General features: G+C 39.6%; 1 protein-coding gene across 1 annotated transcript in view; it reads left to right on the forward strand.

Annotated features, from left to right (window-relative positions):
- Positions 1 to 23,323, forward strand: part of TMEM192 (transmembrane protein 192) — a 29,131-nt gene extending 5,808 nt beyond the window's left edge. Inside the window, exons 2-6 of the mRNA XM_043566108.1 lie at positions 3,087 to 3,233; positions 9,818 to 10,082; positions 15,459 to 15,593; positions 22,107 to 22,209; positions 22,768 to 23,323. Of these exons, the coding sequence (XP_043422043.1) occupies positions 3,087 to 3,233; positions 9,818 to 10,082; positions 15,459 to 15,593; positions 22,107 to 22,209; positions 22,768 to 22,906 (789 nt within the window). The 3' untranslated portion in view covers positions 22,907 to 23,323. The remainder of the gene's footprint in view (positions 1 to 3,086; positions 3,234 to 9,817; positions 10,083 to 15,458; positions 15,594 to 22,106; positions 22,210 to 22,767) is intronic.
- Positions 23,324 to 23,551: the final 228 nt, after the last annotated feature.

Raw genomic sequence — 23,551 nt, forward strand, 5'->3', positions numbered from 1 at the left:
TATCAAGCATGCAAAAAGGCAGGAAAATATGACATATAAGGCGGTTGAAACTGATTCAGAAATGACATGCTAGAAATAGCAAACAGGGACATTAAAAAATTATTATACCCGTTTTCTCTACATTCAAAAGGTTAAAAAGACATATGGAAGATAGAAAATAGACCCAAGCCAAACTCGGGGACATGAAAAGTAGAATGTCAGATGAAAAGGGCAGTAGGAACAGTGTTGAAGCATCAGAGAAGCCAGTGATTTTGCTGAGACAAGCCTTGACACGTGGGCAAAAATAGGTAAAGGCCCAGGGACTGAAAGAGTTTTGTGAGAGATGGGAGCAAGGAGCAGTCGGCATCAGGGGGGAGAGAGAGAATGAGAGGCAAGTCCCAAAAACTAGCTTGGGAATGGGTTGGAAGAGAGAGAGCCAGTCTAAGAATTTGGCCTGTGTTCCGAGGATCATCCGGAGGGACTCAAGGTTTAGGGGAAAGAGACGTGTATGTTATTTTAGAGGATGTCCAGCTGCAGCAAGAGTTTGCTGAGGTCCGGAGACTGGAAGGCAAAGGCCATGAGAAACGCTGGGGCCTGCACTGAATAGTGAGCACAGAGAGAAAAGAACAGACTTAGGAGTTCGGATGGTAAAAGGAATACTATGTGGGGAAAAGCAAGGGAAAAGCGAGTTAGAGACAATAGCGCCTGCTAGTTAATCACTGCTTAGTCTGTGCCTGCCAACGTTCTGGCACTTTTATGTATAGTAACTCATTTCATCTTCCCAAGAAAGCTATGAAGCAGGTGCTGTTATTATTCTCTTTTTTGAGCTGAGGAAACTGAGGCATAGAAAGCTAAAGTAACTTGCTCACAGCTAGGAAGCAGTGAACTTGTAGCTGAAGCCAGGCAGTTTGACTTAGGAGCTTGCCTTTGACCACAGTACGTTCTGCCTCTGCATCTGATCAGAGCTGATTCCCCCACAGCTCCTGGTGACCTCTCCTGGTGAGCCCAGGTCTTTGATGATACCATAATTGAGTTAGGAACACTGCGAGATAGGTTTGGACCAGTCATTCATTCATCGGGTGTTCTCTGGGTGCTAACCCTAAGTCACTGCTGGGTGCCAGGATTACAGAGACAAGGGATGGGGAGTTCGTGGGTCTCATGAAATGTACTGGGCACGGGTAAGGAATAAGACCGTCAAAGAATAGTATGATAGAGGAAGTGAGCACAAACGTGGGAAGACATGAAGGTGTGGCACGATCCAGATGCTTGGATGCCTGAGAAGGCTGCCTGTGAGAATTGCCCCAGCGGGGCCTGGACGGATGCACAGACGTTAGCCCTGTGGAGCTAGGACATCTGCTGACTGAGAAAGAGCCAGAGGCAAAGGAATCTCAAAAAGAACAGAACTAATCGGAATCATACCATAAGTTACGGCAGACTGAACAGGAAGCTATCTAGGCATTGAATGAAAAAAAAATTGCAGAACAGCTTTGAACGCCTGAGCTTGGAAATTGAGAAGACCACCCCAGATCTGAGTTAGGCCCCAGATTATTATTTTTATCTTTGTAATCTAGTGCCCAGAAGGCATCCCTTATACCGTTTGTCTCACTCTGTCCCTTCCAAAGAGTCCTTATCCTCTGTTTCCAAATGCTGTTCTCAGGCTTCCCTTTTTCTGTTGAAACCTTTTTTCCATCTTATTTTATATTTTGTCCAATGAGCTCACTTATATTATCATTTCATCCTGTATGCCTTTATCCCTAACCTCCCCAATGAAAATGTAATCTTTTGGACAGGGACTGTGTTTTATGTTTTTTAATCTTAGAGTGCCTTATGTACGATAGTTTTTGGTTAGGACCTGAGATTAATTTTTTTTTTCAACGTTTATTTATTTTTGGGACAGAGAGAAACAGAGCATGAATGGGGGAGGGGCAGAGAGAGAGGGAGACACAGAATCGGAAACAGGCTCCAGGCTCTGAGCCATCAGCCCAGAGCCTGACGCGGGGCTCGAACTCACGGACCGCGAGATCGTGACCTGGCCGAAGTCGGACACTTAACCGACTGCGCCACCCAGGCGCCCCAGGGCCTGAGATTAAAAGATTGTTGTATGCACCGGAGACCTGGTAGTACTGTTCCTGTACCGCCAATACCTTTCAATAAGACCGACTGAAGTTGTAGGTTGTAGCTCAACCCCATCAGCTACTTCAGTGCCATTGCCACTAGTTGTTTTCATTGAGAATCTGATGTCTATAAACTAAAGTCTCCTCAAAGATCTAGCAGGATGATGTTTCCTTCTCTAAAATGTTTCAATCATAACTAAAAGTCCAATAAAGCCTCCACTAGCTTTCCAAATTTTTGTGGAACACCAGAATGTAGTTTAAGAATTGCAACCATACACGGGGCGCCTGGATGGTTCAGTTGGTTAAGCATCCGACTTTTGATTTCGGCTCAGGTCATGAGCTCACGGTTCCTGGGTTCGAGCCCCACATCGAGCTCTGCACTGTTCGTGCCTCTGCTTGGGATTCTCTCTTTCCCTTGCTCTCTGCCCCTCCCCTGGTTGTTCTCCCTCTCTCTCAACATAAACTTTAAAAAAAAAAAAAAAACTAAAAAAAAAAAAAAGAACTGCAACCATATGTAATTATTGCATCAATAATGTAAATAATGTTAGATAAATCAATATCTAAGTTTTGAGGGCTTAAAGAAAAAATGTTTGCTTTAATCTCATTCTGTATTATGTCATTTGAAGATAACTGAAGTTAAGATTTCCTGTACCCATTTTAATACTTGCTTCACCAATTTGTGTATAGTTTTTTAATTTTTTTTTTAACATTTATTCATTTTTGAGAGATAGAGACAGAGCGCAAGTAGGGTTGGGGCAGAGAGAAGAGGGATTCACAGAATCTGAAGCAGGTTCCAGGCTCCGAGCTGTCAGCATAGAGCCCAGTGTGGGGCTTGGACTCATGAACCATGAGATCATGACCTGAGCCAAAGTCAGATCCTTAACCGACTGAGCCACCCAGGCGCCCCAAAGCTTTATAGTTTAGTAGATTTGTCTTAGAAACACAATCCAGAAAGTGGTGATTATAGTTTGCTTCTGTTTTTCTGTCCCTCAGGGCTCCTTGGATCTCACCCAAAGTATTGAAGATGACCCCCTTCTGGACACCCAGCATCTCCCACATCATTCATTACATGCTCATTTTAGACCCAGATTCCATCCTCTTCCTACGGTCATCATAGCAAATCTGCTCTTGTTAATACATGTAAGTTGGCTGGGACAAAGTAATCCATACAAAGGTGATGTTCTTAAATATATATAGAAGCTCTTTAGAGGGCAGTTTGGCTACATGTACTGACATTTAAAATGTGCATACTTTTTGACTCATCTCTCTTCTTCAAAGAGTTTACTGTAGATGTATTTGCTCATGTGTCAGGAGATTGTTGATAATAGTACTCCTGTCCATGATATCAACTTACTGCCCCTACCACCACTCAGAGGACACTTTTTATGTCCCATCCATATGAAAGAATGCTCTGCAGTCTCTGAAAAAGAAACAGGGTGGATGTGCATATATTAGACCAGCCTTCACAATTATATTATTGAGTGTTTGCAAACATAGGTTTACAACAGTGTGCACAGAATGTTCCTATTCACACGTTTTAAAAGAGAATTCAGAGGGCTGGTGTGCATGTGTATTCCTGGCTAAACACAGATTATTTCTAGATGCATTCACATGACTGTTTTAACACTAGTGGCCACTGAGGTGGAGGACTGAGGGCCTCATAGAAGGAATACCTGATATATTTTACTATCTGCCTTTTGTACTATTTGAATTTTTTCCCCCATATGCATGTATTTTTCAGTTACAAAAGAAAAAAGAGATGTAGATAAATCTATATATGTTGACAGAATCTTACCAGTTTATCTACACTTAGGAAATAACGTTAAGCAGAGAAATCAAATTGCAGCAGAACAATAAGTACAGTGGTGCTCCATATTTTATATTATGATAAAATTATAAATGTCTGGGGATTTTTAAAAACACACGTGTTGCTACCAGTAGATACATAAGTCCTGGAGATCTAAGGCATAGCACAGTGACCACAGCCAACCATACTGTGTGTATTGTAAACTTGAGAGTTGCCAAAAGATTACATATCTTAATTGTTCTCACCACAGAAAGGAAATGATAATGATGTGAGGCGATAGAAGCGTTAGCTAACGCCAAGGAGGTAATCATATAGCAATATATATTAATGTATTAAATCCACACGTTATAGGTGCACCTGGCTGGCTTAGTCGAAGGAACACGTGACTCTTGATCTCAGGGTTCGAGCCCCACATTTGGTATAGAGATTACCCAAAAATAAAATAAAAACTTAAAAAAAGAAACCCAAAACGAAGTGGTACTCCTTAAATTACACAATCAACATCACGTACCAAAAGGAACCCCTAAATGGACAAAGAAACAAGGGAAAAAACCTCCACATGTGAATGGTCTTGTTGTGGGCTTACTGATGGCTCTGCATCTACTCTGTTAAAAATCTCCATTTCAGTTGTTGAGATCTGAAGTGTGAGGGGACATAGTTATTCTTTGCTACAATGTGAGAAATCCAGAGGGCAAATTCTTAGCAACCCAAGTGTTTATGGGGATGAATGTGGTTCATTGACTTGCTCAGCTGCTGCTCCAGTGACACGCACTGTGTAGCCTTGAATTAAGAACTGAATACCCTGACGGGGTGCTTGGGTGGCTCAGTCGGTTAAGCATCCGACTTCGGCTCAGGTCATGATCTCACAGTCTGTGAGTTCAAGCCCCGCGTCGGGCCCTGTGCTGACAACTCGGAGCCTGGAGCCTGTTTCAGATTCTGTGTCTCCCTCTCTCTGACTCTCCCCCGTTCATGCTCTGTCTCTCTCTGTCTCAAAAATAAATACACATAAAAAAAAAAATTTAGGGGCGCCTGGGTGGCGCAGTCGGTTAAGCGTCCGACTTCAGCCAGGTCACGATCTCGCGGTCCGTGAGTTCAAGCCCCGCGTCAGGCTCTGGGCTGATGGCTCAGAGCCTGGAGCCTGCTTCCGATTCTGTGTCTCCCTCTCTCTCTGACCCTCCCCCGTTCATGCTCTGTCTCTCTCTGTCCCAAAAATAAATAAACGTTGAAAAAAAAATTTTTTAAAAAAAATTTAGAAAAAAGAACTGAATACCCTGAGGAGACAGATGTGTCCTTTCTCCTTGTGTAGATCTAGTAAGTGCAGTGTGGTTCTGCCATGGCTTTTGATCCCCAGATTATCAACTGAAGCACTTCTTTCCTGATGCCACCACGTGCAGAGGTGGCCTCCTGGTCCCTGCATCGTGGCCGGTTTTTCTTCTTCTTCTTCTTTTTTTTTTTTTTTTTAATAATATACTCCTTAATTCATGTAACATACTCTTTATGTATATATATCCCCCACATACACACAAACATACACACATATCACTTAAAAAAAACCTTTTTATATTAAGTTGCCTGCCAATGATATTATGGGGTCGATTGCCCTAGTTTTAGGACTAAGAAAATATCGTGTTAAAAAAAAAACAAACAAAAAAATACCAGCATTACCCTGATACCAAAACCAGATAAAGACACCACCAAAAAAGAGAACTACAGGCCAATATCTCTGATGAACATAGATGCAAAACTTCTCAACAAAATACTAGCAAACCGAATCCAACAATACACTAAAAAAATCATTCACCACAATCAAGTGGTATTTATTCCTGGGTTGCCAGGGTGGTTCAGTATTCCCAAATCAATCAATGTAATAGATTACATTAATTTAAAAAAGAACTATATGATCATTTCAATAATGCAGAAAAAGTATTTGACAAAGTACAACATCCATTCATGATAAAAACCCTCAACAAATAGGTTTAGAGGGAATATACCTCAACATAATAAATGCCATATATGAAAAACCCACAGCGAACATCATCCTAAATGGGAAAACACTGAGCTTTTCCTGTACAGTCAAAGAACAATGTTGCCTGTGATACATTCACAGGGATGTCTATTCTTACCACTTTTATTCAACATAGTACTGGAAGTCCTAGCCACAGTAGTCAGATAACAAAAAGAAATAAAAGGCATCCAAATCAGCCAGGAAGAAGTCAAACTCACTATTTGCAGACAACATGACCCTATATATAGAAAACCCAGAAAACCCGAAAGACTCCACCAAAAAACTGCTAGAAACAATACATGAATTCAGTAGTGTCATGGATATAAAATCAACATACCAGAATCTGTTGCATTTCTATACACCAATAATGAAGCAGCAGAGACATTAAGGAATCAATCCCATTTACAATTGCACCAAAAATCGTAAGATACCTAAGAGTAAAGCTAACCAAAGAGGTGAAAGGGCTGTACTCTGAAAATGATAAAGCACTGATGAAAGAAATCAAAGGTGACACAAAGAAATGGAAAGACATTCAATGCTCATGGATTGGAAGAACAAATACTGTTAAAATGTCTATACTACCAAAAGCAAGTGGCACATTTAATGGAATCCCTATTGAAATACCAACAGCATTTTTCATAGAGCTAGAACAAACCTAAAATTTGTATGTAGCCACAAATGAGTTACCAAAGCAACCTTGAAAAAAAACAAAGCTGGAGGCATCAAAATTCTGAACTTCAGGTTATAGTACAAAGCTGTAGTAATCAAAACCATATGGAACTGGCACTGGCATAAAAATAGCACATAGATCAATAGATCAGAATAGAAAACCCAGAAATTAACCCACAATTATATGGTCAATTAACTTCAACAAAGCAGGAAAGAATATCCAATGGGAAAAAGACTGTCTCTTCAACAAATGGTATTGAGAAAACTGGACAGCAACATGCAGAGGAATGAAACTGGACATTCTCTTTCACTGTACACAAAAATAAGCTCAAAATGGGGTGCCTGGGTGTCTCAGTTGTTTAAGCGTTGACTTTGGCTCCAATCATGATCTCACAGTTCATGGGTTGGAGCCCCGAGTTGAGCTCCAAACTGCTGCTGTGGAGCCTGCTTGGGATTCTCTGTTTCTCCCTCTCTCTCGTGCTTTCTCTATTTGTGCTTTCTCTCTCTCTCTCTCAAAATAATAAACAAATAAAAGGAAAAAAAAAAAAAAAAAAAACCTCAAAATGGATTAAAGACCTAAATGTGAGACCTGAAACCATAAAACCCCTTAAAGCACAGGCAGTAATTTCTCTGACATTGGCCATAGCAACTTTTTTCTAGATACGTCTCCTGAAGCAAGGGAAACAAAAGCTAAAATAAACTATTGGGACTACATCAGAATAAAAAGCTTCTGCACAGTGAAGGAAACAATAAAACTAAAATGCAACTTACAGAATGGGAGAAGACATATTTGCAAATGACATATCCGATAAAGGGTTAGTATCCAAAATCTATAAAGAACTTATAAAACTCAATACCCCAAAAATAATTCAATTAAAAAATGAGCAGAAGATATAAATAGACATTTTCCCAAAGAAGATATCCAGATGGCCAACAGACCCATGAAAATATGCCTAATATTACCATCAGGGAAATGAAAATCAAAATGGTAATGAGATATCACCTTGTATTTGTCAGAATGATTAAGATCAACAACACAAGAAACAACAGGTGTTGGTGAGGATGTGGAGTAAGGGAAAGTCTCTTGTCCTGTTAGTGGGAATGTAAACTGGTGCAGCCACTCTGGAAAACAGTATGGAGGTTTGTCAAAAAGTTAAAAATAGAACTACCCTACAATCCAGCAATTGCACTACTGGGTATTTAACCCAAATAATACAAAAATACCAATTCAAAGGGATACATGCACCAGTATTATTTACAATAGGCAAATTATGGAAACAGCCCAAGTATCCATCAACCGGTGAATGGATAAAGAAGAGATGGTGTGTGTGTGTGTGTGTGTGTGTGTGTGTGTGTGTATGTGTGTGTGTGTGTGTGTATACACACACACATACATATATATACATACATATATATGTGATGGAATATTACTCAGCCATAAAAAAGAATGAAATCGCAAGAAAAAATTTAAAAATAAAAAGAATGAAATCTTGTCACTTGCAATGACATGGATGCAACTAGAAAGTATTATGTTAAGTGAAATAGAGAAGGACAAATACCCTATGATTTTACTCAAGTGGAATTTGAGGGGGCGCCTGGGTGGCTCAGTCGGTTAAGCATCCGACTTCGGCTCAGGTCATGATCTCACCTTTCGTGAGTTTGAGCCCCGCGTCGGGCTCTGTGCTGACAGCTCAGAGCCTGGAGCCTGCTTCCGATTCTGTGTCTCCCTCTCTCTCTGACCCTCCCCCAACTCATGCTCTGTCTCTCTCTGTCTCAAAAATAAATAAACGTTAAAAAAAAAAGTGGAATTTGAGAAATGAAACAAATGAGCAAAGGGAAAACAAAGAGAGAGACAGGCAAACCAAGAGACTCTTTTTTTTTTTTTAATTTTTTTAACGTTTATTTATTTTTGAGACAGAGAGAGACAGAGCATGAACGGGGGAGGGTCAGAGAGAGAGGGAGACACAGAATCTGAAACAGGCTCCAGGCTCCGAGCAGTCAGCACAGAGCACGACGAGGGGCTCGAACTCGCAGACTGTGAGATCGTGACCTGAGCTGAAGTCGGACGCTTAACCGACTGAGCCACCCAGGCGCCCCAAGGGACTCTTAATTACAGAGAACAAACTGATGGTTATCAGAGGGAAGGTTGGTAGGGGGATGGGTTAAATAGATGATGGAGATTAAGGAGGGCACTTGTGATGAGCATCAGGTGATGTATAGAATTACTGAATCACTATATTGTACACATGAAACTAATATTACACTGTATGTTAACTAATTGGAATTTAAATTAAAACTTAAAAGAAAAACTAAGAAAAATGTCTATATGCTACTTTATGTATAATGGATCAATTTGGTCCAATGTACAATGTTTTATAGCATAGAGTATATGGTGACCGTTCAACTATTTGCTTTATGTTAATAAGCACCTTGAGTTGCCATAGCAAATATTACTATTCTTGACAAATCACTTTGACAAATCACATATATTTTACTTTATTGAATTTTTTTTAAAGTTTATTTATTTACTTTGAGAGAGAGAGCATGAGCAGGAGAAGGGCAAAGAGAGAGGGAGAGTCCCAAGCAGGCTCCGCGTTGGCAGCGCCAAGAGTCAAACGCGTAACCAACTGAGCCACCTAGAAATAAAGTTTTTTAAATGATGCTTTTTATTAGTTAACCTTTGAGGCACTGAGTTAATGATTTTCACTCTTTTCAATAAAAGAGAAGTGAGCAGATGGGGCGCCTGGGTGGCTCAATAGGTTAAGCGTCCGACTTTGGCTCAGGTCATGATCTCGCGGTCCGTGAGTTCAAGCCCTGCATTGGGCTCTGGGCTGATGGCTGAGAGCCCGGAGCCTGTTTCAGATTCTGTGTCTCCCTCTCTCTCTGACCCTCCCCCGTTCATGCTGTGTCTCTCTCTGTCTCAAAAATAAATAAACGTTAAAAAAAATTTTTTTAAAAAAGAAGAGAAGTGAGCAGAAAGCTGTTTACCATTTACTCATCTCTGTTAGATGGATTGGGGGTGATTTGTCTTATTTGTGATTTGTTTCCAAACTTCCTGTAAAGTTTCCTCCAAATTTTCTGCTTAAAATGTCTGTAAAAAGGCAAAAAAAAAAAAAAAAGTTTTAAATTCATTTATAAAAACAGGATAACAAAATCATAGGTATGAGTATGTGCTGGGATGGTGATTATTATTTCTTAATTCCAAATATCGAATATTAATCCTACTGCTCTCCTTTCCACCAGGTTGTGTTTGTCATTTTGGCGTTTTTAACAGGTGTACTTTGTTCTTACCCTAATCCAATTGAGGACAAGTGCCCAGGAAACTATACCAACCCATTGAAAGTTCAGACAGTCATAATCCTTGGGAAAGTTATTTTGTGGATTCTGCACTTCCTTCTTGAGCGCTACATCCAGTATCACCACAACAAAGTAAGAAACCGAGGCTATAACATGATCTACCTGTCGACAAGGCATCTTAAAGGACTTGCCCTGATGATCCACTCCACTGGTAAGTCTGGCTCAGCTGGTCTGTGGCTTGCGTCAGTGGCAGAAATGATAGCAGAAAGAAAACGTGAAATTTGACTTTATAATCCAATATCTTCTCTCATTTTTGTGAGATGTGTGTGGTGGTCACTAAAATTGGGATCACCTTAATGTCTTGAAGCTTTTTAAATAATATATTACAGCTTTAACTTTTCTTTGACATCTGTGTTTGCTATTCTAGGGGAGGGAAAAAATTTTTCCCTCTACTCTTTTAGGTAGATTCTTTTCTTTTCTTTTCTTTTCTTTTCTTTTCTTTTCTTTTCTTTTCTTTTCTTTTCTTTTCTTTTCTTTTTTCTTTTCTTTTCTTTTCTTTTCTTTTCTTTTCTTTTCTTTTCTTTTCTTTTTTTCCGAGCCAGCTAGATGCCCCTGACATTTTAATTTAACTTTAATTCCCATATAGTTAGCATACAATGTTATAGTAGTTTCAGGTGTACAATATAGTGATTCAACACTTCCTTACATCACCTGGTGCTCATCGTGACAAGTGCCCTCCCTAACTCTCATGACCTATTTCCCCCATCTCCCTAACTCTGTTCCCCTCTGGTAACCATCAGTGTGTTCCCTATGGTTAAGAGTCTGTTTCTTGGTTTGCCTCTCTCAAAAGACCTTCTTTTACAGTTTGAGTCCAGAATAAATGCTTACACATTTTGAAACCAGATTTGAAATTATTTTTTTTCCTAGAAAAACAGCTGTACAGAATTTAATTTTTATTTTTTTCTATGCTCTTTTAGTATATTTTCTATTTATTTATTTATTATTTTATTTAAATCCAAATTAGTTAACACATAGTATAATAATGATTTCAGGAGTAGAACCCAGCGATTCATCACTTCCATATAACACCCAGTGCTCCTCCCAACAAGTGCCCTCCTTAATGCCCATCACCCATTTAGCCCATGCCCCCACCCAACACCCCAGCAGGAATCCTCAGTTTGTTCTCCGTATTTAAGAGTCTTTTATGGTTTGTCTCCTTCTCTGTTTTTATATTATTTTTGCTCTTCTTCCCTTATGTTCATCTATTTTGTTTCTTAAAATCCACACGTGAGTGAAATCAAATGATATTTGTCTTTCTCTGACTGACTTATTTCACTTAGCATAATACACTCTAGTTCCACATAGTTGCAAATGGCAAGATTTCATTCTTTTTGATTGCTGAGTAATATTCCAGTGTATGTATATACCACATCTTCTTTATCCATTCATCAGCTGATGGACATTTGGGCTCGTTCCATTCTTTGGCTATAGTTGATAGTGTTGCTGTAAACATTGGGGTGCATGTGCCCCTTCGAAACAGCACTCCTGTATCCTTTGGATAAATTCCTAGTAGTGTAATTGCTGAGTCGTAGAGTAGTTCTATTTTTAACTTTTTGAGGAACCTCCATACTGTTTTCCACAGTGGCTGCACCAGTTTGCATTGCCACCAGCAGTGCAAAAGGGTTCCTCTTTCTCCACACCCTCACCAACATCTGTTATTGTCTGAATTATTAATTTTAGCCATTCTGACAGGTGTGAGGTGGTATCTCATTGTGTGTGTGTGTGTGTGTGTGTGTGTGTGTGTGTGTGTGTGTGTGTTTCCATCGTGGTTTTGATTTGTATTTCCCTGATGATGAGTGATGTTGAGCATTTTTTCATGTGTCAGTTGGCCATCTGGATGTCTTCTTTGGAGAAGTGTCTATTCATGTCTTTTGCCTCTTTCTTCATTGGATTATTTGTTTTTTGGGTGTTGAGTTTGATAAGTTCTTTAAGGATTTTGGATACTAATCCTTTCTCTGATATGTCATTTGCAAATATCTTCTCCCATTCTGTCATTTGCCTGTTAGTTTTGCTGATTGTTTCCTTTGCTGTGCAGAAGCTTTTTATCTTGATGAGGTCCCAATAGTTCATTTTTGCTTTTGTTTCTTTTGCCTCCAGAGACATGTCAAGTAAGAAATTGCTGCAGCCAAGGTCAAAGAGGTTGTTGCCTGTTTTCTCCTCTAGGATTTTGATGGTTTCCTGTCTTACGTTTAGGTCTTTCATCCATTTTGAGTTTATTTTTGTGTATGGTGAAAGAAAGTGGTCCAGGTTCATTCTTCTGCATGTCGCTGTCCAGTTTTCCCAGCACCACTTGCTGCCGAGACTGTCTTTCTTCCATTGGATATTCTTTCCTACTTTGTCAAAGATTAGTTGGCCATACGTTTGTGTGTCCATTTCTGGGTTCTCTATTCTGTTCCATTGACCTGAGTGTGTTTTTGTGCCAGTACCGTACTGTCTTGATGATTACAGTTTTGTAATACAGCTTGAAGTCTGGAATTGTGATGCCTCCAGCTTTGGTTTTCTTTTTCAGGATTGCTTTGACTATTCAGAGTCTTTTCTGGTTCCATACAAATTTAGGATTGTTTGTTCTAGCTCTGTGAACAATGCTGGTGTTATTTGGTTAGGGATTGCATTGAGTAAGTAGATTGCTTTGGGTAGTATGGACATTTTAACAATATTTGTTCTTCCAATCCATGAGCATGGAATATTTTTCCATTTTTTTGTGTGTGTCTTCTTCAATTTCTTTCGTAAGCTTTCTATAGTTTTCAGTGTATAGATTTTCCACCTCCCTGGTTAGATTTATTCCTAGGTATTTGATGGTTTCTGGTGCAATTATAAATGGGATCGATTCCTTGATTTCTTTTTCTGCTGCTTCATTATTGGTGTATAGAAATGCAACTGATTTCTGTACATTAGTTTTATATCTTGCAACTTTGCTGAATACATGTATCAGTTCTGGCAGTTTTTTGATGGAATCTTTTAGATTTTCCACATAGAGTATCCTGTCATCTGGGAAGAGTGAAAGTTTGACTTCCTCCTTGCTAGTTTGGATACCTTGTATTTCTTTGTGTTGTCTGATTGGTGAGGCTAGGACTTCTAACGCTATGTTGAATAACAGTGGTGAGAGTGGACATCCTTGTCATGTTCCTGACCTTGGGGGAAAGCTCTCAGTTTTTCCCCATTGAGGATGACATTAGCAGTGGGTCTTTCATATATGGCTTTTCTGATCTTGAGGTATGATCCTTCTATCCCTACTTTCTTGAGGATTTTATTAAGAAAGGATACTGTATTTTATCAAATCCTTTTTTAATTTTATTTATTTATTTATTTATTTATTTATTTATTCATTTATTTATTTATGTTTTTTTAGAGAGAGAGACCTAGTGCAAGCTGGGGAAGGGCAGAGAGAGAGTGGGAGACACAGAATCTGAAGCAGGCTCCAGGCTCTGAGCTGTCATCAGAGATCCCAACATGGGGCTTGAACCCATGAACCATGAGGTCGTGACCTGAGCCAAAGGCAGACGCTTAACTGACTAAGCCACCCAGGTGCCCCTGTCAAGTGCTTTTTCTGTGTCTATTGAGAGGATCCTGTTGTTCTTATCCTTTCTTTTATTAATGTGATGTATCACATTAACTGATATGTCAATATTGAACCAGCCCTGTGTCCCAGGAATAAATCGCGCTCGATCGTGGTGAATAATTTTTCTAGTGTATTGCTGGAGCCGGTTGGCTAGTATCTTGTTGAGGATTTTTGCATCCATGTTCATCAGGGAGATTAGTCTGTAGTTCTCCTTTTTAGTGGGGTCTCTGTCTGCTTTTGGAATCAAGGTAATGCTGGCATCATAGAGTTTGGAAGTTTTCGTTACATTTCTATTTTTTGGGATAGCTTCAAAGGGATAGGTGTTAACTCTAAATGTTTGGTAGATTTCCCCTGGAAAGCCATCTGTCCCTGGACTCTTGTTGGTTGGGAGACTGTTAGTACATTTTCTTAAGGGGCAAGCTGCGAGTTCATCCACTCAGTGATGTTCTCAGTGGAAGCCGCAGGGCCATGCTATAACAGAGAAAGAAGCATATTATAGAGATGGCTGATTTGACTCATCATGAAAGGGGTGACATTTTTACTGTTCCCTGGGGTAGAGTTTGGCTTATATGTTGAACTGCTGATATGTAGTACTTGTTTTGGGCCAGAAGATGTCACTATGACCTTTCCTGCCACCCACAAAGATAAAAGCAAAACCCATTTTTAACTTATATGAATTATGACAAAAATAATGTTCAAGTGACTGGTCTGGAAATAGTATTTTTGAAGCCCACCAAAGGATTGTCTAATCTTTACCTTTCCTCTCACTTTCAAATTCTTGCTAATATGACCCTTAATCTGTTTCTAAGCAATCGGACCCTTACTTTAATCACAAATGGCAACACTTTTATGTTGCTCATATAAGGAAGGACCCAGAAAATCAAAGAGATTGGGGCGGGTATTTACCTTGTTTCTATTTTCTTTAAGTATTTTTTCCTTATATGAAGAATAAAAAGGTAAATCTATGAGGCTGTAGAATTTCCAGCTAATCAGATGAGTGTAACTATTGTTTTTATCGCTGGTGATAATATTGTCAGATAGTGATTAGCTTCATCCTGATACTTTGTCTCTATAAAATTGGAGATATAATATTTATCACACAAACTCTATTGTAGGAGGAAGTGAACAGTGCCTAGTAGGCATTCAAGAAAGGGTAGGTATCCCCAGAATTATCAGAATAATTCTGATTTCGTGTAATCCTTCACAGTTGCAAGCACACTGCCATACAACCCTTCCTCCAGGCAGGTCCCCATGGCAAACTCCATCATACACTACGCTACGGCAAGACCTGGGCTCTTTGCTCCAGAATTTTATTTTTCTTCTGTGTTATATTTTGATGGTCTTCAAAACCAAGTAATAGGTATGCTGAGCCAGGAGTGGGGAGGGGGAATAGCTCATATTTATCAAATACTTGCCACTATAAGTATTTTTCACATATTAACTCATCTATGCCTCACAACAGGACTGTGAGCAAGGTCCGGTCATCCCCATTTTTCAGACAAGGAAGTTGAGGATCAGAGGTATCAGGTCACTTGTCCACGGTTAGCAACGTGTCCCGGCGTTCCACCCAGATGGTGCGGATAACTGCAACATTCTCAGCCTCGCGGCAGTCTGTGTTGTTGCAGTTTGTCACCAGCATGGGCGACCAGGGTCCTCGTGCCTCTGGATTCTGAAGAACTGGGCTAATGCAAAGTTCTACGAACTGCATCCTTTCTCAAATGCACACAAGACTCAACGCATATGCCATTGTGAATAATTTTATAAAGCAAAAAGTCGTTTCTTAGCTTTTAAGTATTATGGGGCATCATTAACTCAGACGGGTTGGGGTTTTTTTTCCTCAAGAGAGCAGCAGTTTGGGGCTTTTGTCCTTTTGCTCACTTGACTGCTCAGCGTAAGTGGCCCCCTTGCAAGCCTGCCCTGGGGCCGGCTCTGCGCTCTGCTGACTCTGTGTTTCTTTCTTCTCCTCAGGCAACACGGCTCTTCTCCTCGTGCTGTGCGTGCAGCACTCCTTCCCGGAGCCCAGCAGGTTGTATCTTGACCTCATCCTGGCCATCCTGGCCCTGGAACTCATCTGCTCCCTGACGTGTCTGCTTACTTACACAGGTGAGAATTACAACTACACAGTTGGGACAGACCCCTTTAACTGCTTGTTCCATCCCTGATAGTGGGAAGTTTGCTGTTATCTTTGAGGCAGGGTGTTTCTAGTAGCTGAGAGCCTCTTTAGCACCTCTACCTCTCGTTGCTGACCACATCCAGACTTCCTCAATTTCAAGCCAACAGGAAGATACCAACGAGTCACGTTTCTAAATTTGTGTCATCAACAAATCTTGGTCAACTCAAGTAATGCCTGATCATTAAAAAATACAAAAACAAAAGAATTTTAAAAACCCACAAACATTTGCTTCCTCAAAGGCAACTGAAATGTAATTCTGGCATTAAATTTAAAATAATGAAATACAGGGGCACCTGGGTGGCTCAGTCAGTTAGGCACCCAGCCCTTGACCTCGGCTCATGGTTCGTGGGTTCGAGCCCCATGTTGGGCTCTGCGTTGGCAGTGCAGAGCCTGCTAGAGATTCTCTCTCCCACTCTCTTTGCCTCTCTGCCATTTCTGTGTTCTGTCTCTCTCTCAAAATAAATAAATAAACTTAAAAAAAAAAGAAAAGAAAAGAAATACAGGGGTACGTGGGTGGCTCAGTTGGTTAAGCATCCAGCTCTTGATCTCAGCTTAAGTCTTGAACTCGAGGTGGTAAGTTCAAGCCCGTGTTTGGCTCCTTGCTGGGTGTGGAGCCTGCTAAAACATAATAATAATAAAATAATAATAATAATAACAAAATACAAAGTAAGTAAATAAATAAATAATGCATACAAAACTGCATTTAGCCTACACTTCCTTTAGGATAAACTATTTATGAACCCATTTTCTAAATTTAGAGCTGAGGGTTGGTCTGTTTGTCTGTCTCTGTCTCTTTGCTTCTCTCAGAACTCTCAGTGGTAAAATTAAAGTAAGCCTTAGATACATTAACATGAAAAATAGATGGAAGGATACTTTTAACAGAAAAAAATTCAAGCCCTGGAAAAATATAGATTTCATTCCTGCTGCAATATTGGCATGCAGTACGATCTGTCCATAATAGTAGCTAATTTTTACCCACAAACATATGGCCAACTAATCTTTGACAAAGCAGGAAAGAATATCCAATGGAATAAAGACAGTCTCTTCAGCAAGTGATGCTGGGAAAACTGGACAGCCACATGCAGAAAAATGAACCTGGACCACTTTCTTACACCATACACAAAAAATAAACTCAAAATAGATGAAAGACCTACATGTGAGACAGGAAGCCATCAAAATCCTCGAGGAGAAAGCAGGTAAAAACCTCTTTGATCTTGGCCGCAGCAACTTCTTACTCAACATGTCTCTAGAGGCAAGGGAAACAAAAGCAAAAATGAACTACTGGGACCTCATCAAAATAAAAAGCTTCTGCACAGTGAAGTAAACAATCAACAAAACTAAAAGGCAACTGACAGAATGGGAGAAGATATTTGCAAATGACATATCAGATAAAGGGTTAGTATCCAAAATCTATAAAGAACTTCTCAAACTCAACACCCAAAAAACAAATAATCCCGTGAAGAAATGGGCAAAAGACATGAATAGACACTTCTCCAAAGAAGACATCCAGATGGCCAATGGACACATGAAAAAATGCTCAACATCACTCATCATCAGGGAAATAAATCAAAGCCACAATGAGATACCACCTCACACCTGTCAGAATGGCTCAGGTTAACATTGGTGCATTGTTACATTGTAACATTGTAATGTTGTTTCAATCTCTTTTGCATTGTTGGTAGAAATGCAAGATGGTGCAGCCACTCTGGAAAACAGTATGGAGGTTCCTCAAAAAATTAAAAATAGAACTACCCTATGACCCAGCAACTGCACTACTAGTTATTTATCCCAGGGATACAGGTGTGCTGTTTCGAAGGGACATATGCACCTCCATGTTTATAGCAACACTATCAACAATAGGCAAAGTATGGAAAGCACCCAAATGTCCATCGATGGATGAGTAGATAAAGAAGATGTGGTGTATACATACAATGGAGTATTACTCGGCAATCAAAAAGAATGAAATCTTGCCATTTGCAACATGGATAGAACTAGAGGGTATTATGCTAAGCAAAATTAGTCAATCAGAGAAAGATGAATGTCATATGACTTTACTCACATGAGGACTTTAAGACACAGAACAGATTAACATAAGGGAAGGGAAGCAAAAATAATATAAAAACAGGGAAGGGGACAAAACATGAGACTCTTAAATATGGAGAACAAACAGAGGGTTACTGGAGGGGTTGTGGGAGGGGAGATGGGTTAGTGGATAAAGAGGGCATTAGGGAACCTACTCCTGAAATCATTGCACTATATGCTAACTAATTTGGATATAAATTTAAAATATGAAATTTAAAAGTAAAAAAAAAAATAGTACCTAATTTTCTGGCACTGCTCAACAGTTATTTTGTGACAATAAAATACCTTGTCCATTTTGAAAGAGATCATTTCTCTAATTATGAAGGACAAAATCACATCAGTCTCAGTTTATGTTTCATTTTACTGTTTTTTTTTTTTTTTTTTGCATCTCCTTAGGCCTATAGAAGAGTACTTAGAATGTGAATGGAGTGACTAGTTTGTAAATGTGAAGGATGTCACATTATTGACTGATCTTTATAAATTTTTCTGTAGTTATCAGCTAACAATGAGACAAATTATGTAGAGGATTACATTTGTCCCTCACTCTAAAAACATAAATTTGCTGGGGGGTGTGGGAGTGGGGAAAATGGGTGATGGGCACTGAGGAGGACACTTGTTGGGATGAGCACTGGATGTTGTATGGAAACCAATTTGACAATAAATTATGTTTTAAATAAATAAATAAATAAATAAGTATCATACCCACTTAACCTCCCAGAAAAGAATGAAACTTTAGTTTTAAAGTAAGGTTTATTTTCCAATATATAAGAAACAGCTTGCTGTGTCAGTAAAGTGATCCATGTGACAAAAGAATATTGAATTACTTTATTGATTAAGATCAGGTCCATTCTAAACACATCTGTCAAATGCTGTAAAAGAGGTGATAGTTTAGATCTGAATATGGAATTGGCATGTTATGTTCCAGTATCTTTACAACTTTTATTTACTGTGAGGGTGCAAGACTTCTTGTATTAAAGTGTTTGCTGTAATATCTGTGGAATGGTCTATGACATACAAGGAGGTAACAATCATACTCCAGATATCATTTGAATGTCATCATGTAAATAAGAGGAAATTAATAGTGTTAAAATGTAGTCCAAGATTTTTTTCTCTAGGATTTATTGTACCTTTAAAAAAAAATTTTTTTTTTTAATATTCATTTTTGAGAGACAGAGAGCATAAGTGGGGAAGGGGCAGAGAGAGAGGGAGACACAGAATCCGAAGCAGGCTCCAGGCTCTGAGCTGTCAGCACAGAGCTCGATGCAGGGCTCAAACTCACAAACCCGCGAGATCATGACCTGAGCCGAAGTCGGAGGCTCAACCAACTGAGCCACCCAGGCGCCCCTATTGTACCATTTTGAAAGAATTTGCTATAGCATTTTTAATTAATTATAAGTAAAATAGGCAGTGTTAAAAACAAAAAGACAAAAACCTGAGAGTGTTTAAGAGGCAAAGGAAACAGATGTTCCAAAAATCCTGACTGGAATTCATTTTCACAGTTGGACACAAATATATCAGTTACATGGAACCTAAACTTAAAATAATTTTATTTTATTCTTTTCCATTTATTTTAATCCATTGTCCTCCTAATTAAAAAGAATTGCTTTATTCTATACTCTAAGACTTAATGGCATATTTCATCTTCATTCACATTAAATTTTAAATTTTTATCTGAATAAAAATGCCATTAAAATTGTTTAAATCTCAAATAATATGCTTCCTAATGTTAGAAAACCTGATAATTGGTATTTCAGACCTGTAAAGTAAATAGATGGTTTACACAGGGAAGTGTTTATAATGATAATAATTATAAACTTCGGGTTTCTGCAAATATTGAATTGCTTTGGAAGATTCAAGTATGACTGTTTTACCTCCACGTCAATAGTAGGCTTAACTTTTTAAATTATAATGTTCCCTTAAATGTACTGTAGGTTCTGATAGGAGAGATTTAGGGAATAGCTTCTAGAGATAAATGTTGCTTTTGTTCGGTGTCATGGAAAATTTAAGATAGGTTCCCTGATATATGGATTTTTCTTGCTTCTCCATACTGAAATGATTTTAAACGATAGTGAGTTTTGGGGTGCCTGGGTGGCTCAGTCGGTTAAGTGACTGACTATTGATTTCGGCTCTGGTCATGATCTCACGGTTTGGGAGTTCGAGCCCCGTGTCGGGCTCCATGCTGACAACCAGGTTCATGGGTGGCCTCCAAACTGCCACATCCACTGGGTCCTCTTCATGTCTTCATCTTTGTGGCAGTGAACAATGACTGTGCTTTCCTCATGCTCCGCCTGCCTTTGCAGATTCGTTTTCTTTACTTCTTTAATATTGGTAGGTTTTGGTGTTCCCTCGTCTTTTTTCATCCTACATACTCAGAGTTACCATCTGTACACTCATGGGCAGCCCTCAGATGAACAGAGCCACCCAAACCTTTACATCCATCTGCTTAGTGATAATTTCCATCCAAGTGTTCCAGTGTACCAACAAGGCAGAGGTGGAACACCTTTCTCTTCTCCCAAACCTTCCCCATCCCATCCCTCCTCCCCATCTCAGCTAGCAGGATCAGCCTGCACCTTTTAATCAGAAACCTAGACATCCTTTTGGATTCTTCCTTCCACCTTACTCTCCCAGGGATCAATCATCAGTCCTGTTCAGTCTGCCTGCCTCTCAAACTTGTCTCCTTTCCTCTGTCACTGCCACTGCCTTAAGTAGACACTCATCACATCCTGTGTGGACAATTCCCTTCCTCTGTCCTCTTCATTTGTATTCCTTACTCCTGCTAATATAATTGTATTCATAGGTAAATTCAAATCATTAACAACATCCCTGTTCAGAGTTTCCTTTTTTTTTTTAAGTTCCTTTTTTTTTTTTTTTTTTTTTTTTTCAGAGAGAGAGAGAATGTATAAGCACCAGCAGGGGAGAAGCAGAGAGAGGGAGAGAGAGCTGACAGTGCAGAGCCTGGTTCAGGGCTTGAACTCACAAGTCGTGAGATCATGACTGGAGTCGAAATCCAGCGTCAGATGTTTAAAGGACCGAGCCACCTGGGCGCACCCCTGTTTAGTGTTTTCTAATGGCCCGAGGAAGAAAATCTGCAATCTTGTTGTGGCATAAAAGGCTCTCCATGAGCTGGCCCTACTCATCCCTGCTCTTCAGGGATGATGACGAGATGCTTTCAATGACTTGCATTTACTCTCAGAGCAAAATCTAATGCCTTGGCACAGCAACACCAGTTACTCATATCTTCCCTACCTACGTTTCCACCCTCTCATACACACATACACCTTGTCAAGGTCTTAAGTATTTGTTCAGGCTCTTCCTGAACCTAAAACACCCTTCTTCTCTACTCCTCTAGTCTGTGTGATTAGTTCTTGTGTTTTCTTCAAGGCTGGATGCAAGCCCTACCATCCTCCCTCTCCATGATCCTCCCTCCCATCCCACTGCTGCTGAGTTAAGGGGCAGCTTTCCAGGGCTGTCACAGCTCCTTGTGTAAGCTTTGATTTTTGTTCTTTTCTTTTCTTTTTTTTTTATTTTCTTTCTTTCTCTTTCATTCGTTCGTTCATATATTTATTTTGTAAGAGAGAAAGAAAGCATGTATGAGCAGGGTAGGGGCAGAAAGAGAAAATCCCAAGCATGCTCTGAGCTGTCAGCACAGAGCCCGACTCAGGGCTTGAACTCACAAACCATGAGATTATGACGTGAGCCGAAATCAAAACTCAGACATTTAACCTACTGAACTACCCAGGTGCCCCTTGGTTCTTTCATACTGCCTTGGAATGTAGACTTATCATCTGTATTTTTCTCTGGACTAGTAGCTCTTTTTATAGGGTAGTATCAACAGTGAAGGCTTCAAAGTTTTGGTTCCTGGATTAGAAACCTGGCTACTTGTCTACAGCCATACCCTGACATTCCTGTTCTTGTCTGATCTTGGAAGCTAAGTAGAGTCAGGCCCGGTTAGTACTTGGCTGGGAGACCTGGCTACTTAATTTAACTTCCCTGGACTTCACTTTATTGTGGAAAGTAGGCATAATAAGAACCTCTACTTCAGGGGATGGTTCTGAGAACTGAATGAGGCATTCTGTGTAAAATAGTTCGCCTGTGTTTTAAATTCACAAAGAAATCATAGCTGTTATTATTATTATCAATAGTAACAATACTGTCTGTATACCCAGTGTTTAGGACAGGCCTGGCACATAGACTTTCAAAGGTTTGAGTACATCAATAAACAAACCTGTTTATTCATTTTATGAAGCATTTTTACCCATATTAACTTACTTGAAAAGCATAGCCAATTAATGTAATTTGAATAAGTGGAAATACATTATTTTTCATAATTATCTAACCTGACAATGACTTTATTATTTTAGTGAAAATTCGAAACTTTAATAAAGCCAAGCCACAGCCTGATGTACTTGAAGAAGAAAAAATCTATGCTTACCCCAGCAATATAACCTCGGAGACTGGATTCAGGTAGGCTTTGGGGGAGGGGGGTGTAAAAGACTAGAGAGAGAATTATAAAAATTTTTCTCCCCTGGAAATTTAGAAAACATTCTAATGCTTGGAGTTTATTATTATGCATATGTGCCTTTTTTGTTTGTTTTTGGTAGAAGTTTATTTATTTATTTTGAGAGGAGGGGGGAGGGGCAGAGAGAGAGGGAGGGAGAGAGAATCCCAAGCAGGCTCTGCACTGTCAGCATGGAGCCCAATAGCAGACTGGAACTCATGAAGCGTGAGATCATGACCTGAGCTGAAACCAAGAGCTGGATGCTTAACCAACTGAGCCACACAGGCACCCCCATGCATATGTGCCTTTAGAATTAAGTTCCATTTGCTTAATTCCATTCAACTGTAATGAAACCAAGTCTAATGAAAGAATCTTATTTTGGGATATTGCCTTGGCTTAAAATATCTTAAGAAAGAGTCACAAATACAATATGCTGTACTGAAAACTATTAGCGACCCATTTGCAAAGAGACCAATGACTATTGGTGAATTTGTGCAACCCATTAATATCCTGATTGTTTGCAGGACTATTTCAAGCCTAGAAGACATCGTTGAAAAGCAAGGAGACATAATAGCATACCTGAAGCGACACAATGCCCTGTTGAGTAAACGGTTGTTGACTTTCACTTCCTCCGAGCTAGACTCTCCACCTAGTAGAATGTGAGAGACTCAAGGCCAAGACAGCAGGTGCAGAGGACTCCAGAGTAACGTAAGACTGACTGACAAGCTGTCCTGGGGAATTGCAGCTTTTGCCAGATAACATTTGACAATTTTTGTTGGAAACCTGAATTTCATTTTCACCTGTGTGGCTGTTCAATATGTGGGACTTGCGGGTCACTTGAAAGGTACTTCATTGGTAACTCAAGGAGGTCTGTTTTTGCACATTTTATAGTTGTTTAACTGCCTGATTTATCATAGGATCAAAAGTATAATTTAAACACCTCCTCGCTCAATGTTTGTACCACATGACATTAGAACCCTGTAATAATTTGGTTATTTATATAGAGGAAGTCTGACTCGATAATCTATTTTAAACAGGGTTTTGATCAAATAAGTTCTTTCCATTCTTAGAGAGAAGTCATTGTTTCTGGTGGTTTATGTTTTTTCCCCCTTCAGAGCTTTGTCATGTACTTGACATGCTCATGTGGTTTGGGATTACAGCATGACCTGTGCTGCAGCTTTTATGAAGCATTTCCTCACTGTAGGACCAAGATCTCACTAGGTGATTTCCTATGCAAACTCCTACAGTTTTCCATTCTCCAGAAATAAGATACTGAGTTTACATGGACCAGTGTTAGACTGACCAGTG

Source organism: Prionailurus bengalensis, chromosome B1, assembly GCF_016509475.1.
Source record: "Prionailurus bengalensis isolate Pbe53 chromosome B1, Fcat_Pben_1.1_paternal_pri, whole genome shotgun sequence".
NCBI classification, from domain to species: domain Eukaryota; kingdom Metazoa; phylum Chordata; class Mammalia; order Carnivora; family Felidae; genus Prionailurus; species Prionailurus bengalensis.